At 41.8% G+C, this 15257-nt stretch overlaps 1 protein-coding gene across 1 annotated transcript in view; it reads left to right on the top strand.

Annotated features, from left to right (window-relative positions):
- Nucleotides 1–13366, top strand: part of LOC144524745 (endothelin receptor type B-like) — a 14126-nt gene extending 760 nt beyond the window's left edge. The window contains exons 2-8 of the mRNA XM_078261207.1: nucleotides 5640–6176; nucleotides 7304–7416; nucleotides 8867–9071; nucleotides 10212–10361; nucleotides 10546–10679; nucleotides 10782–10890; nucleotides 11226–13366. Of these exons, the coding sequence (XP_078117333.1) occupies nucleotides 5796–6176; nucleotides 7304–7416; nucleotides 8867–9071; nucleotides 10212–10361; nucleotides 10546–10679; nucleotides 10782–10890; nucleotides 11226–11366 (1233 nt within the window). The 5' untranslated portion in view covers nucleotides 5640–5795 and the 3' untranslated portion in view covers nucleotides 11367–13366. The remainder of the gene's footprint in view (nucleotides 1–5639; nucleotides 6177–7303; nucleotides 7417–8866; nucleotides 9072–10211; nucleotides 10362–10545; nucleotides 10680–10781; nucleotides 10891–11225) is intronic.
- The last annotated feature ends 1891 nt before the right edge of the window (nucleotides 13367–15257 follow it).

Genomic DNA, 15257 nt, shown 5'->3' with positions numbered 1-15257 from the left:
ATATGAAGCTATTTTTTTTTTTATTTTATCAAACTGGTTGTCAGATGTAAACATTTACATGTTGCACCAAACCAAACCAAAACCATCTAGCAGGTGCCAGTTGAGGGGAATAGCTGAGTGAAAATTAGAATAACTGTTCTGCTAAAAGAGGCTGAGCGAATGCATCGGTTTGAAAGAAACCTTTATGTAAACAGGCTCTCTAACCATGACAATATGATTTTCATGCAGTTACGCAAATGAAAATATAGAAGGCCTGCTTTGTTGCAGCTCGAATCATCACAGTCCGATAGTGCTGATATCCAAACCAGTCTAGACACTTTTTCGATTTGACAACCTGCAATGATTGTGTTGTGTTGGCCTCATGGATGGACATGCCCTTACAATAACATGCTTAAATCCAAAGAATGAAACTGTGTCCAGTTCCATGGGCTTTTTGTCCTTTATAGACAGGATTTATTGGATCTTTTCACAGAGAAGCCCACTAAAGTCCATTGAAAATGGCAGAAAAAACTATATTTCACACTTTCTAAAAGAATTGATGATGAGGTTATAAACGTTAACCGTCACAACCGCGTATTTAGAGGCAGTGGAGCTGAAACTCAGCTGATACTTTTCATTTTGAGTCTCATCCTTTCCCATCTTTAGTAATAACTACATTGTGATGGCATTTGCATTGTTGTTATCCCCAAATGGAGAAGGGGGGGGCTATTGCAACAAACACGTTGCAATATCAATACAACACCAAAAACTACAAGCTCAAAATAACCACAAAGTTGATTCTACACAACAGTTTATTATACACATTAATTGAAAACATAATAATAATAATAATAATAATAATAATAATAATAATAATAATAATAATAATAATAATAATAAAAGTAATAATAATAATAAAACAATAATACTGTTACTTGTATAACATCACCTGCAAAAATGTTTTGCCCACATATCAAAGTCCTCTAACTCATAAGCCTCACCCCCCCACACCGGATGTAACCGGACGTTAGCATTCAAGTTACCGTTTAAAGGAAACCAAAGTTAAAAGGGGGAATTAGTCCCAAATAAGTTAAAGTATCCAATATGAAATAAAATGTCACAAAGAAAGCAAAGACTAGAGAGAAGTGGAAAGTGGCTGGGATTGCCTCCACACAGCTCTCACAAATTGTTTCCTAATACGTGATATACCTACATTTTACCATGCACAAACGTGCACATGCGGCCGGACCGGCTATCAAAACAAAGAACAGAGAAGCTCAGATTACAATGCACACAGAGGGAGTGTGACTGCATTCTCTGCACATGATGCCATTGTTTCACTATATATCTACAAAGGACATAGTTATTTACTGCTAAATTAATGTTCTGAATGTCCAGTGCAAACCTCTTTTACTGCCGGCAGGTCCCTCGAATGACTCCTGTCCTCTCAGGCATAGTACCTCAGCTCTCACCTCTGACTTTTCCTTTCCTGCATGTTCCTTTTTCCTCCTATTGTTCATCTGGACGTTTTCTTGCCATTCTGTTCCATTTCTGTTTCTTTTCTCATTTTTCATGCTCCTCTTCCTGTCCTCTCTTCCCACACACAAAGAGACATATTTTGACTACTAATTTCCTCCTCCATTTTTACCTTGCTGGTTGCCAACTTTCCACCTCCTTTTTTTCTAAGAAGTGAAGCTGAGCTAAAGGTCGGAGATGGTTTCTTAAGTCCAATCTTTTAGATCAAAAGGATCAGCCCAGTTAAAACTCAACTTTCCAATTAGATCAGACAAGCCTGCTCTGACATGTCCTAATGAGGTACCATGTTATACAACACAAGGGCGTTATTCAGATTATAATTATTAATTTCAGGAAAAAAAATTCTAAACTGATTCTTGTGATATGTGTGTGAGTTCATCCATGTGACTCTGTGTGTGTGTGTGTGTGTGTGTGTGTGTGTGTGTGTGTGTGTGTGTGTGTGTGTGTGTGTGTGTGTGTTCTTGTTTAACTACATTCGTGGGGTCCAAAAACCGGGAATACAGTATACTTGTGGGGTCCAGACAGCTTTGTGGGGCCAAAATGCTGGACCCCACAAGGTTAAAGGTCTGTTTGATGGTTAAGACTTGGTTTTAGGATTAGGGTTAGAATTAGGTTATGGTTAAGGTGAGGGTAAGGGTGTGTGTGTGTGTGTGTGTGTGTGTGTGTGTGTGTGTGTGTGTGTGTGTGTGAACAGAACAAGCCTGTTTTTTAGCCAAATGCAGCTATGAATGCCAGTTTGTGTCATATGTGTGTGAGTTCATCCATGTGACTTTGTGTGTGTGTGTGTGTGTGTGTGTGTGTGTGTGTGTGTGTGTGTGTGTGTGTGCGCGCGCGTGCGTGTGTGCGCGTGCATGTGTGTGTGTGTGTGTGCATGTGTGTGTGGTCAAGGTAATGGTGATGGTGTGAGGGGTGGGGAGGTTTAAGAGGTTGTCCTTGTTTTTGGTGTTTTTGGTGTCTTTGTTTGCAAATGTGCAAGTTAGTGAGTAACAAACATGAGTGTGTGGTGGTGTGTGTGTGTATGTGTGTGTGTGTGTGTGTGTGTGTGTGTGTGTGTGTGTGTGTGTGTGTCTGCACCCTGATAGCGTGTCTCTAAAGATATTGCCGCGATCATCAACCAGCCCATTTATCTCGAGAGATGCCCAAGGGCATCACATGATTCTTGAGAGGCTCAGAGCCCAGCAGGGCCCTCTGTGAGAGAAAGAAGTAGTATCTCTATTCCCCCCCCCTCTCACACACACACACAAACAACAGTTCTACTTCCACTATTCTATTCGTCGTTTAATGTTTAACTCTTCTTTTGATATCCCTCCTGTTGTCCAGACGATGGGGAAGGTGCGGGGGCCTGTTCATCTCTGCTGGCAGCTTTCATTTTTGTTGGATATTGACAGCTATTTGGGGGATTAGTTTATGGTGAACAAATTCTTTAAACATTTTTTTTACTTTACTGTACTGAAAGCCTAATGTCCACTTTATCTACTTTATCACTGTAACGGTTAAACAAATCAAGTGCAAAATATAAATAATGTAGATATACTTCATTATACAAATGTTGCATTATTAAACCAATATTACATTTTTTTCTCCTAAAATCTACCCTTTGTTTGTTATCAGGATAATCACAAGTTCTTGGCTTAAAGGTAGGCCTATACCAATCCAACAATAACAACACATGAAGGTTTAATCCAGATGATCCAATCTGATAGGCAACTAACCAACAAGCATCAAACGTATTCAGTTTGATACCTAAACTGTGTATCTGCTTTGAACATTTAGAATAAAGCACTTATTACTTACAAAATGCTTTAAAGGGGCAAACACAAGACGGTCAAAACAGTGAGAGCACGATTCACACAAAAAATGTCTATCTTTTCAATCCTCCTGTTGTCCTCGGGTCAAATTTGACCCATTTTCAAAAAGTTCTATATCAGAAATTATTGTTTCTTTCAACCAAATTGTCAAAAATAAAAAATACCGTGGATGGTTCCCTACAACGCTCTTCACTAGTTAAATAAATGATCAGTTCACTACTTTCATTGAATTTGGGTGTTTTATTCAATGTTATAGCAACTTGATAGAACGTTGAAAAAACAACAACAAATTCAAAAAAGCGCAGAAAAAATAGACAAAGACATTGGAAAAAGTGACAAAAAAGTTGTAAAAAAGAAATGATAAAAAACGTCGGGAAAAGTGACAAAACCAAGGTGAAAAGTTGCATGGTCAACGGGAAGACAACACGAGGGTTAAAAGAATCAACAGAATCAGCAGACCGCAATTGTGGAGGGAGGCAGAGCATTCCATAGTTTATGTGCTATGGACTCAAAGCTTGATCACCTCAGGTCTTAAGCGCGGGAAAGACAGTAAACATCCTGTGAACAAGGACGAATTTACAATAACTGAAACGGCAGGGGCAGAGCCAATAATTGGCAACACGTTTAAAAAAATAGAGAAGACTGTAATACGTTAAGAGGCTAAAAGATAGCTCCACTTTCAGAATCAAATCCATCATATCTTGTAAACTGATGTGTTGAAAAGAGTCTAGACTCAAAGGAGCTAGAGAAGGGCTAGAGTTGGTCAGGATGAATACTGGACCTATGATAATAATAGTATCAAATCAAATCTTAAGATTTCTTTTCAAGCAGTCCCGGCTTCCTTTACTAGTGCATTGAAGGAATTACAGAGATATTTGAGATACAGGCGGTGCACCTCAACAGTGGCTTGCCATCATAATTGTTCTGAGTTGGGACACTTCCATCTCAGGTTACAGACATCATCTGTCAAGTGTTGCAGCCCTAGTCTCGCATTGCCAGACCTCCACAGCGCTGTGGAGGAAGGTCTGGCTAGTCCACACAGCATTCCTGGATGGGAGAAAAACATGCCTCTGGTTTATTGGCATTTCTTTAAACCAATCACAATCATCTGGGGCGGTGCTAAGCGCCAGACACAGGTGCGGTGCCTCTGCAAAATAGCCTCGGGAAGAAACATCTTTTGGTGGAACGTGCACGTAGGAAGGCGAGCTCTGTAATTTAAATGGCTGTTGAGTGTGTGATAAGAATTTTACTCAAAAAAAGATAAATATAATTTGATTGTCGGTTCTAGCTCGGAGGATGTTTCCCAAATCGACCAGCGTTTAGAATGTCAACACAAAGAAAGCGGAAGGTGAGGGACATCCGGCAGAACCTCCGGTGGCACCAGAACTATCCCGTCAATGAAACGGCGTCGATATAGACTACCCTGATCCTAACCTTTACAGGTGCCACTTTGTCCAGCAATGTGGAGCACAGCTCATTAAAAGGCTGTAATATAAGCTCTGCATCGTTGACAGTAGTATTAATATCACAGCAAAAGTGCTGTGGAAACTGATTAGCTGTATTCTGAGTAATGATACGGGAAAGCAGTTTTCTGTACTCGACGGGCTGTGCCGGCTTCTGACAGATATTTAGAAATGATGTTCGGGTTCGGGTTCGGGTCGGGCTTGGTCACAACAGCACGATAAGGCATTGAACATTTTCAATTTAAAAAAGCTTATTATGTAGGTGCCTGTGTTAACGTCTGTGCCTGTGTTAACGTGCGCTTGTTGCCCCGTGTGCGCTGATGCGCTCATCTGTTGACATTTCGGAATGCCTTCCTACAAACATGTACATGTTTCATTAGTATGAGAAAAAAAAAACAAGATTTTAACTGGGTCGGGCTCAGGTCGGGCTCGGGTCGGGCTCGGACATAAACATCTCAATGCCTGTCGGGCTCGGTTACTGCTCTGTCGGACGCAGGCCGGGCTCGGACAGAAAAATGCGGCCCGATCCGCACTCTAGATCAAATACACCCGGTACACTCAGGGGAGCCCGTGAGTCTGCATGTTTGTTGCCTAACAGGGAGGCTAGCGCAGGAGCAGCATCCTGAGATGAGACAGGAGAGGTGTGCGTGTGTGTGTGTGTGTGTGTGTGTGTGTGTGTGTGTGTGTGTGTGTGTGTGTGTGTGTGTGTGGGAGGGGGGGGGGGTCATGCACATACACACTATTTGTGATAGTCTTAAAAGTCTGTACAAAACTTGATGTCAATCCATCCAATAATTGGTGACTTATGCATGCAACTGTTTGTATGCTGATGGTTTTTCGCCTCTCTCTGCAGGACAAACGGAGGCAGACGCTGCCAGGCCTGGAGCAAGACCTAATGTGTGGATGTGTGTGAACATGTGTGTGTGAGCGCCTTTAAGTGTGTGTTTTAAGACTGCTTGAGTGAGCGAACATCTTGCTGTGTGAGTGTGAGTGTGAGGTTTGTGCGAGGATGAGGGTCGTCACCGCTCTGCTGTGTCTCCTGCTGGTCGCCCAGGTCGGAGCCTCTAGGTTGGTCCGCGACACCCAGGGCAGCCCCCAAGCTTCAGAACCGTCCAAGAACAACGCCTCTGTCCCGCTTCCGCCCCCACAGCAGCGAGGCTTCTTCCCCCCCATGTGCATTAAGCCTACAGAGATCAAGCACGCCTTCAAGTATGTGAACACTATCGTGTCCTGCCTGATCTTTGTGGTGGGGATCATCGGCAACTCAACGCTGCTCAGGATCATATATAAGAACAAGTGTATGAGGAATGGACCCAATGTCCTGATCGGCAGCCTGGCTCTGGGGGACCTGCTTTATATTATCATCGCCATTCCCATCAATGTGTTTAAGGTGACCACATTTATCTGTGTCTGTCTGTTTGGTGATTTTCCTGTTTTATCATATGTGATAGATGATCTCTGCTTGGCCTGTAGTTCAAAGACTTTTCGGAATTGATGGACAGAACGTTTCATAGTTAAAGTTTGTGTTTGTTCAATGTCAAATGATAAGATGCAGCTCTTGCACAATGACATAAAATCTTGATTCAACAAAAAGAAATTCAACAAGAAAAAAACACGATGATTACCCCTAGCTGGGTCTGTGTCTAATTTAGTATGACTTTAATCTAAAGCAATCTAAAGCTGTGGGCTTTTTTCCACGAGTGTATAGCTTCGGTTTTGTGTGGTTTTGTTAATTTCACTTTTCAATATACCAAAAAAGACTACACCTAAACTACAAGGGACCACTTAAACTAAAAACTTAATAAAAGTAGATGCAAGCCAACAGCTGAGGTGTGTGTGTGTGTGTGTGTGTGTGTGTGTGTGTGTGTGTGTGTGTGTGTGTGTGTGTGTGTGTGTGTGTGTGTGTGTGTGTGTGTGTGTGTGTGATGTGAAAACATCCAGGGGGCTTGGATGTAAATGCAGTCACTGCCAAACTGTCCAACTGGTACTGTAACCACAATTGTGTGTGACAGTGAGGAATTCCAAAAACAAAGCAGAAAACAACATGTGAAACTCGTTTTATTTTTCCAAAATCTGATAGGACACACTTTGAAGTCATTTTAAGTAACTAGCTGTGCTGCATTTTATCCAGACCAATCTGAGTAATAGTCATATTTTTTTTTGCCTCAGGGGTCCTGCTTTACAGGTATTTGTGACATGATAAGAATAAATGTATGATGAGGATATACAGCCTAGTGTTGATAGCCACATAACTGCAGATTTTGATAAGTGGCTGGCAAGTGCAAAGCCTTCCACAACAATCAAATGTGTTGAGGACATTGTCCTAATGCTAAACTGATTTTATAACTGGGAGATGAACTTGATTTTGGCTAGCTGCCACAGTAATAATGGAAGACACAAGGAAGACAGAACCTCTACATGAACCTCAAAGATGTCTCTCATTGTGTGCAGAGGGAACACTTCTCTCATCATAAATGTCTTCCCTCTCTTGTCTGCCTGCATTATTTTTCTCTGCAGTTAATAGCCGAGGACTGGCCGTTCGGCGTGTACGTCTGTAAGTTGATGCCGTTCATCCAGAAAGCTTCGGTTGGAATCACCGTCCTTAGCCTGTGTGCCCTCAGTATTGACCGGTAAGTAGACTTTTACTCTACACACACACACACACACACACACACACACACACACACACACACACACACACACACATCTTAATTTGTAAAGTAACTACAGCTGTGAGATTAGATTAGAATAGTAGATGTAGAAAGTGGCATGAAAAGGAAAGTAAAGTACAAGTACCTCAAATTTGTAAGTACAGTACTTGATTACAGTTTTTTCCAACTGCTTTCACACAAAATCTTTTCATGTCACACGGTTTTTGAAACCTCTCACTCAAAGAGCAAAGCTACACACCAAATCTCCAAAACCTTAAGATAATTCTCAGCCTTTCACTCAGTTTTCAATTGCATAAAACACTACACACAATTCTCTACCTAAGACACAAAACTCTAACAGGAAGGTGACTTGCTTTCCTTTTCCAAACACAACCAATCAAAATGCTACACTTATTCACCAGGTCACACTCCTCCTGAACACTAACCAATCACTGCTTTAGTATAGGCCTATACATAGGTCAAAGGTCAGATTACCTGTGAACAATGGATGCTAACAATGAACAGATAGCAAGGGGAGGAGGAGAGAGAGGCAGGGGACGACAACAAGGAGGAGGAGGAGGAAGAGGAGGAGGAGGAGGAGAAAGGAGAGCCATCTCTGATGAGATCAGGGCCACACTTAATCATCATGTGATCAACCACGGATTGACCATGAGAGAAGCCCATCTTGAATAGCTTTACAGTGGAGTCCATACTTCAAACCTTCAAAAATGAGAACAGGCATGCAACTATCTAATGACTATTTCAGCATTATAAATCAATCAGACTTTGTTTTGCACAAAGTGCATACGATACCCCCTGTTATGCCAAATAAATATTTTCTGTTTTACTGTAACATTGCATTGTTGTTTACACTGTACTTTTCAACCACTCAGCAGATTACTTTCCCTCTAGAACATTGTAAATGTAGATATAAGACTATGAAAGACAGTGTGTACATGGTATATCCAAAAATGTACTATTATGAAAAAACGTGTTTGCCATTTGATGCAAATGCTTCATTTTGAGATGTGTTTATGGCATTTTGAATGCAGTTTTTCATTTTGAAGGAGATGTGAGACATTTTGCATTTTGTGTGTGCAATTTTGGGAATTGTGTGTAGAGTTTTGAAAAAAGGAGACATAGTTTGAAAATGTGTAAGCAGTTGGAAAATGTACTTGGTTACATTCCACCATGTACATTTTCAAACAATCGCTCCATTTACTTAGATGACGTGAGAGTAGATAGATAAAAAAGAGGCTCCATAGCAAAGGAGGATTGGTTCAAGGTAGGTTCACGCAGATAAATCTTCAGAAAGGAAAACAGTGTAACAATTTATGATACCAATTGAAACAGATGAGAGAGACTTTGTTCAGAGTTTTTACAGAATGGAATGTAACATATTGCATACTGTATAACTGTGTTTGCGTAGCTACCACGCTGTGACATCATGGAGCAGGGTGAAGGGGATGGGGATCCCTCTGTGGAAAGCAGTGGAGGTGACTCTGATCTGGCTGGTTGCCGTGGTGCTCGCAGTCCCTGAGGCGCTGGCATTCGACATGCTGGAGATGCCGTACAGAGGCAACAAGCTGCGTGTGTGTCTGATGCATCCAGAACAGACGAGCAGCTTTATGAAGGTAGCCACTTCATTACAACAACATAATAAACACAAACAGCTGGATACTGGGATTGCATAATGCATTGTTTTACCACAAACATATGGTCAATACATCCTGCACACTGATTTAGATCTCTCTATTAAGGCTAAATTAGAAGAAGAAAGAAATAGGGATTTTGTTCAACCTGCACCTGATGTTAATTTCAAGTACAAACAGCACCTGAACAGCATAACGTGTTTCTTTAAAGAAGTATTTTACCACTGGAAAGGGTATTTTCATTAAACTTGGCTGTTGAAATTGGTTCTACATAGTCTATATCCACAACGTTCCACTTCTGGGATTGCTCTTCTTTTTGGCCGGATGTCCGTCCCCTTCCTCTTTCTTAGTGTTGGTGTTCTAACCTCTGGTGGATTTGTGAGGACTATGGTTAACTGCTCCTCAGATCTCTGCAGGGTAAATCCAGACAGCTAGCTAGACTATCTGTCCAATCGGAGTTTTCTGTTGCACGACTAAAACTACTTTTGAACGTCCACACGTTCCACCAAAACAAGTTCCTTCCAGAGGCTATTTTGCAGAGGCACTGTTGCTCCATACGGCGCGTAGCGCCGCCCAAGACGATTGTGATTGGTTTAAAGAAATGGCAATAAACCAGAGCACGTTTTTCTCCCACCCCGGGATGCTGTGTGGACTAGCCAGACCCCCCAGGTCTGGCAATGTGAGACTATAGTTCAAGTAACATGCCAGCAGAAAAATTCCAAGTCAAACGCGTCACTTGGAGTTTTTTTTAGCTGGCCTGTGAGTAGGTGAGTGCATTTACCATAGTTCATTTGCACATATAAGTATCTCTTTAAATCTTTCTTTGTCTCTTTCTAGCTCTGCCAACAAGTAATTATTTCTTCCAAAGAATTTAATACAAGCCATGTATATACACACTGCATGAAAACCATCTGAACTTAGGTACGTTCATAAAGCTGCACAGCAAGACACAAATTCCAAAGACGTTTCCAACATGTGGATACTTCAAGTTTGGAAGAATACCAAAATAATACACAGCATCAGTTTCAACTTGAAGTCTTTGTACAATCAATGTCAATCAAAGAAACTTAGTTACACTATTTGTTGTTGCACTTTTTTGACTGGCCATTTTTATTTTTCAAGTTCTACCAGGATGTGAAAGACTGGTGGTTGTTTGGCTTCTATTTCTGCTTCCCACTGGCCTGCACAGCAATCTTCTACACACTCATGTCCTGCGAGATGCTCAGTCGCAAAAAAGGCATGCGCATCGCACTCAACGACCACATGAAACAGGTATAGGTGCCAGTGACTCATTCAGATCCACTGTAACCATGTAACCACCAACAAGACAGAGGCACTCAGTTGTAACAATATTTGTCTTTTGTGACTCTGTGTGTGTGTGTGTGTGTGTGTGTGTGTGTGTGTGTGTGTGTGTGTGTGTGTGTGTGTGTGTGTGTGTGTGTGTGTGTGTGTGTAGCGGAGGGAAGTAGCGAAGACGGTGTTCTGCCTCGTGTTGATTTTCGCTCTCTGCTGGCTGCCCCTTCATCTCAGCCGTATTCTGAAGAAAACAATCTACGACCAAAGTGACCCCAACCGCTGTGAACTGCTCAGGTGGGCGACACAAATACACGGCAAACGTCATGAGCGCCCATTGTCCTCTACTCTGTGACTTCCTGTAGTCCTTACTGTAAACTTTGCCCTTTCCCCCGCCAGCTTCCTGTTAGTGATGGATTACATCGGCATCAACATGGCCTCCCTAAACTCCTGCATCAACCCGATTGCCCTCTACTTTGTCAGCCAGAAGTTTAAAAACTGCTTCCAGGTAAGAGGGCACACACTGGCACTAGAAATATAACATTTTAGAAAGTGCAAGAATGAATGAATGAATGCTTTATTTCGAACATGTAGAGAAGAAAATAATAATACAATAAAAGCTTAAACAACAAAAACACAATATTACAATATTATATATAACTTAACATTAGCGAAAAAAGAGTAGAAGCAAAAGTGTATTTAATCCTACCCCTAAAAATAAGAATAAATGATCTGTGAGAACACAAAGTGCAGTCAATAAAAAGCAGTGTGTGTGTGTGTGTGTGTGTGTGTGTGTGTGTGTGTGTGTGTGTGTGTGTGTGTGTGTGTGTGTGTGTCCTGCAGTCTTGCCTGTGCTGCTGGTGCTACAGAACGTCTCCCCTGGATGAGCGAGGTTCAGGAGGACGCTGGAAGGGCTCCTGTCACGGGAACGGACTAGACCGCTCCAGCTCCCGCTCCAGTCAGAAATACACAAGCTCTTCATAAACACACACACACACACACACACACACACACACACACGCACGCCAAACCCATGTTCCCATCAGCTCCCATCACGGAGGAACAGCTGCCACTGCCAACAGACCAAGGAGGAGGGGGGAAAATGGAGTGAGGTAGAAGTCACTCCTTCAGGACTCACAGCGGATTCAAAGACTCTGATAAAAAAACAAAAGGACGGACCCAAACTGATGAATGAAATAACCGGACTGTACCTTTTCAGGCTGTAATACTAACTGCCAACACTTATGATGGAACCAAGCCTACATGAATCTGTTCATACTGCGACACTGAGGCTTGTGTTCAGCGGACTAAAAGTCTCAGTGGACCAACATTGTCAATACGTTTATAAAGAATGTTTATTACGATACCACGATTATATCTAGCCGTAGTGCTTCATGTATGAATAACAGCTCTGATAAGACTACATGTTGAAGCTTTAATACCTCACAGGGAAAGATAGAGGGAAACTGTGGAGATATTTTCTAAAAGATTTTTTTTTGTGTATAAAAATGTGCCTCTGCATATAAGCACAATCAAAAGCTGATTCTGACAATCAACATGTATACAACTGCTGAGCTCCCCGACGTCTATGTGCACTGGTGACATCATGCCAGAGTAAAATGGGCCCCACTGTCATGTGGAAGGCCAATAATTGGAATATTTTTTAATCTGGAAATCATCGCCGTTTCAAGTCATGTGGAGGCCAGCTGTTGTCTGAGAACACTGACAAATACCAGATGATTCCCATCACGCTACACAGAAGAGATCATTTATTACTTTTATTGTTGCGGTATTCATTTTGTTGTACGTGTTTCCACTGCAGTCTTATAAACCTGTCTCTTACAGTTTAGCTTCTATTTTTTTTAAGGAAATATCAAAAAACATGAGACACTTGTTTCATCTTCCAACATGAGGTTATTTTTTCCAAATATTTCTCTTTCAGTGTGTGGTCATGTCACAAAGATGATCTGGCGACTGGAAATGACTTCTAAGAGCTGTTCGAGGAAAACCTCTCCCAAAGTTGACCCATTTTAAAAGCTTCCGGAAGGTTCGAAGAAATCCTGTACGCCTGGATGTTTTTTTTTAAGAAGCAAATGTTTGTGGAACTGTGGAATGGTCATAGAAATGATTTACATATATAGTCGTTTTATATTAGTCATTTCCATTCAATATAATCCAAATAGAATTCAGGATCTCTAATGTGTGTGATGTGTGGGCTAAAGAAGGATCATGAGAAATGAAATATGTGGGCTGCAGCACAGGAAGGCCAATGTGTTCCTAAGATTTAGTACACCTATAACTTGAGAAAGCTGCAAGTGCTCAGTAATCACGTACTTGTGACACATTTTGTCAAATCGCAAAACAAAAACTATTTACACAAGGTCTGGCTCTTTAAAAAGTCAGACATGATAATTAAAAAAACAGCAGATTTCTTACTCTGTAAGAAAACTTAAAACCTAAATGAATCAAAGTATTTTACAGTGACAGTACTGAGAGTATATACTTAAGATATAAGCACAAGATGAATCCGTTTTTTTTGGCTCTTAGTATTGTGATATGGTGATGAAAACCTCACATATTCTGAGTTCTCTATATCAAACTGAGGAGCAAATGTGTCCTCTTTCAAATCCATATTTGCTGAAAAACCAGACATGGCATTGGTTCAAACTGAAGCATTTTAAAATAGATTCAAACAACATATAAATGTTCTGACAAAATATTTCCATTGGCGCTCCTCAAATCAACTGATCATGCAGTACATGACTCATAACTCATCATATGTATTTATGCTATCGTCCCCCTTGTTTTTAGCTACATATGTAGAGGCAAATGTGTACAGGAAGGTCTGAGCAGCTTTGTGAACAAGTCAAGACTAATTTGACGTTGAAGATCAAATGTAATGTGAGTATTGGCCCTGGTGTTTTAAATTGCATTTCATACTACTTATTTGTTGAGAGTAAACCTGTAATAAATATTATTTTATAGCATTTGTCTTGAGTTATTTAGGGTCATTTCTGGTCACTAGTGATGCAGTCTCATAGTTGCTGACATAATATTCACGTTGCACAATATATCTGCGTATACAAAAAAAAAAAGTGTATAGACTCAAAAAGATACAAAAGTAATCCCTCTCAATCATCACTTATGACCCACTAGAAGTGTGTGGTGGTGTCTGCATCTTCAGAGATCCTGCCCTCCGCCTTTTATTTTCAGATTTTCTTCTTATTTTGCTGTGTTCAGGACGTTTCTGGGCGTCAGCCTTTGGGCAGTGGCTGTGTATCCCCCAGCCAATAACAGTGTGTAGGGTGTGAGGGCGGTCTATAAAAACATAGCGTCCAGGTTACATCGCTGTCTCTCCTCTGATCCGTCTGTGTCATGGATGTATAAACAGCTGCATGTCTGTGTGTGTGTTTGACCCACACACACGTAGAGCAGAGAAACCACAGCGGACAGAATGAAGTGTGTACTTCAGCTGCATTCCCACAAAATCCGGCAATGCGGCACCTTCCTGCAGGGTGGTGCGGAAGTGTGAGTGTGTTTATTTGTGCTTTAGAACGTAACCGCCAAGAAACAATCAGAAAACTAGAATGGCACTTGGAGAGCGCAGACCTCCGCCAAGGCCAGCGGTGCATTGACTTCGGATGTTCCCATTTCCAGAGTTGGGAAGTTGTTCTTCCGACTTCGTTGTGTTCGTGAGCTTTATGTTGTAATGTGAAAACAACATGGACGCTACTCCTGCATCATCGAGACAACCTGTCGGGAAACGAACAGGACATACAATATCTGAACATGCAATGGGTGGTGCCCTACTCTGCCTAAAGTAATTATTGTGTGCTTTATTGAATACAAAGCCATTTATCGCTTTGTTTGGATTCTTTTATATGTATGAAAAGTGCTATACAAAAAAAGTCTGATTGATTGATTTAGAAATCTTACAGAAATAGTTTGCCTCAGGCCAGATTTCCCTCGTCTTTTTTCGCCGAAAAAAACTGGATTGATTGCATTCGCACTGCAAACAAACCGCTCCAGGGATGGATTGGAAGCCAAGACCACCCTTTCTTGGCGATCTCGTCCTGCTTGTCCGGTCTATCATCCAAGTGCGATTGCTGTGTTCATTTATGCCCAAATAAACCAAGCTTCCGAAAAAAACGCTCCTGGTTTTGGAACGACTGCTTTAAAGCTCACCTCAGCTAGGTGAGAACACCCATAGCGGTATTTTCCACCGGGTGCGTCTGCGCTGTGGTCCAGAGGCGCCGCGGGCCACACCATTCAAGTCAATGCTTGATATTCCACCAGCCGTGCCATGGCGTGTCCCAGAAGCACTCGTGAAGCGGCTCTCCGCTCCACTAAAGATACGCACCAGTTCTATTTTCCGCGAGCCGCGGGGCCGTTCGGACACCCGGGCAGGAAGTGAAACAGCAAGAGCATCCAGTCAGTTTACCAAAACACCCCCAATATCGTATACGTCTCCTCTACAACACCATGGACGACGAGAGATTTATCTTGGAGGTGGAAAAACATAATACGACATCACAGATCCTTTTTACAGGAATGCTTGGAGTAGGGGGTAGATACTAGTTTAATAAACACGTGATTGTTCTGTAAATACTTGTAGAGTCTATATAATGTGCGAGTCGGGCAGCCAAGAAGCTCCCGGTGTGGTATGGCGCGCGGCGAAGGATGGAACAAAACTGGAACGCAGCCGGAAGGCAGCACAGACACGCCCAGTAGAGAATGGCTGTTACACCTGAATGTAAACTCATTTCTACAAGAAAACTCCACAGGGCACCTTTAAGTAGGGTGTTAGTAAAGTTTACTATAAGTCGTTTTCACTGTTTATAGGGCATGCTGACTTTTCCTTTAAAGGTATCATGT

Source organism: Sander vitreus, chromosome 10, assembly GCF_031162955.1.
Source record: "Sander vitreus isolate 19-12246 chromosome 10, sanVit1, whole genome shotgun sequence".
In the NCBI taxonomy this organism is placed as follows: domain Eukaryota; kingdom Metazoa; phylum Chordata; class Actinopteri; order Perciformes; family Percidae; genus Sander; species Sander vitreus.
The sequence above is the reverse complement of the archived record's forward strand: the minus strand, read 5'-3'. Positions and strand labels throughout refer to the sequence as shown.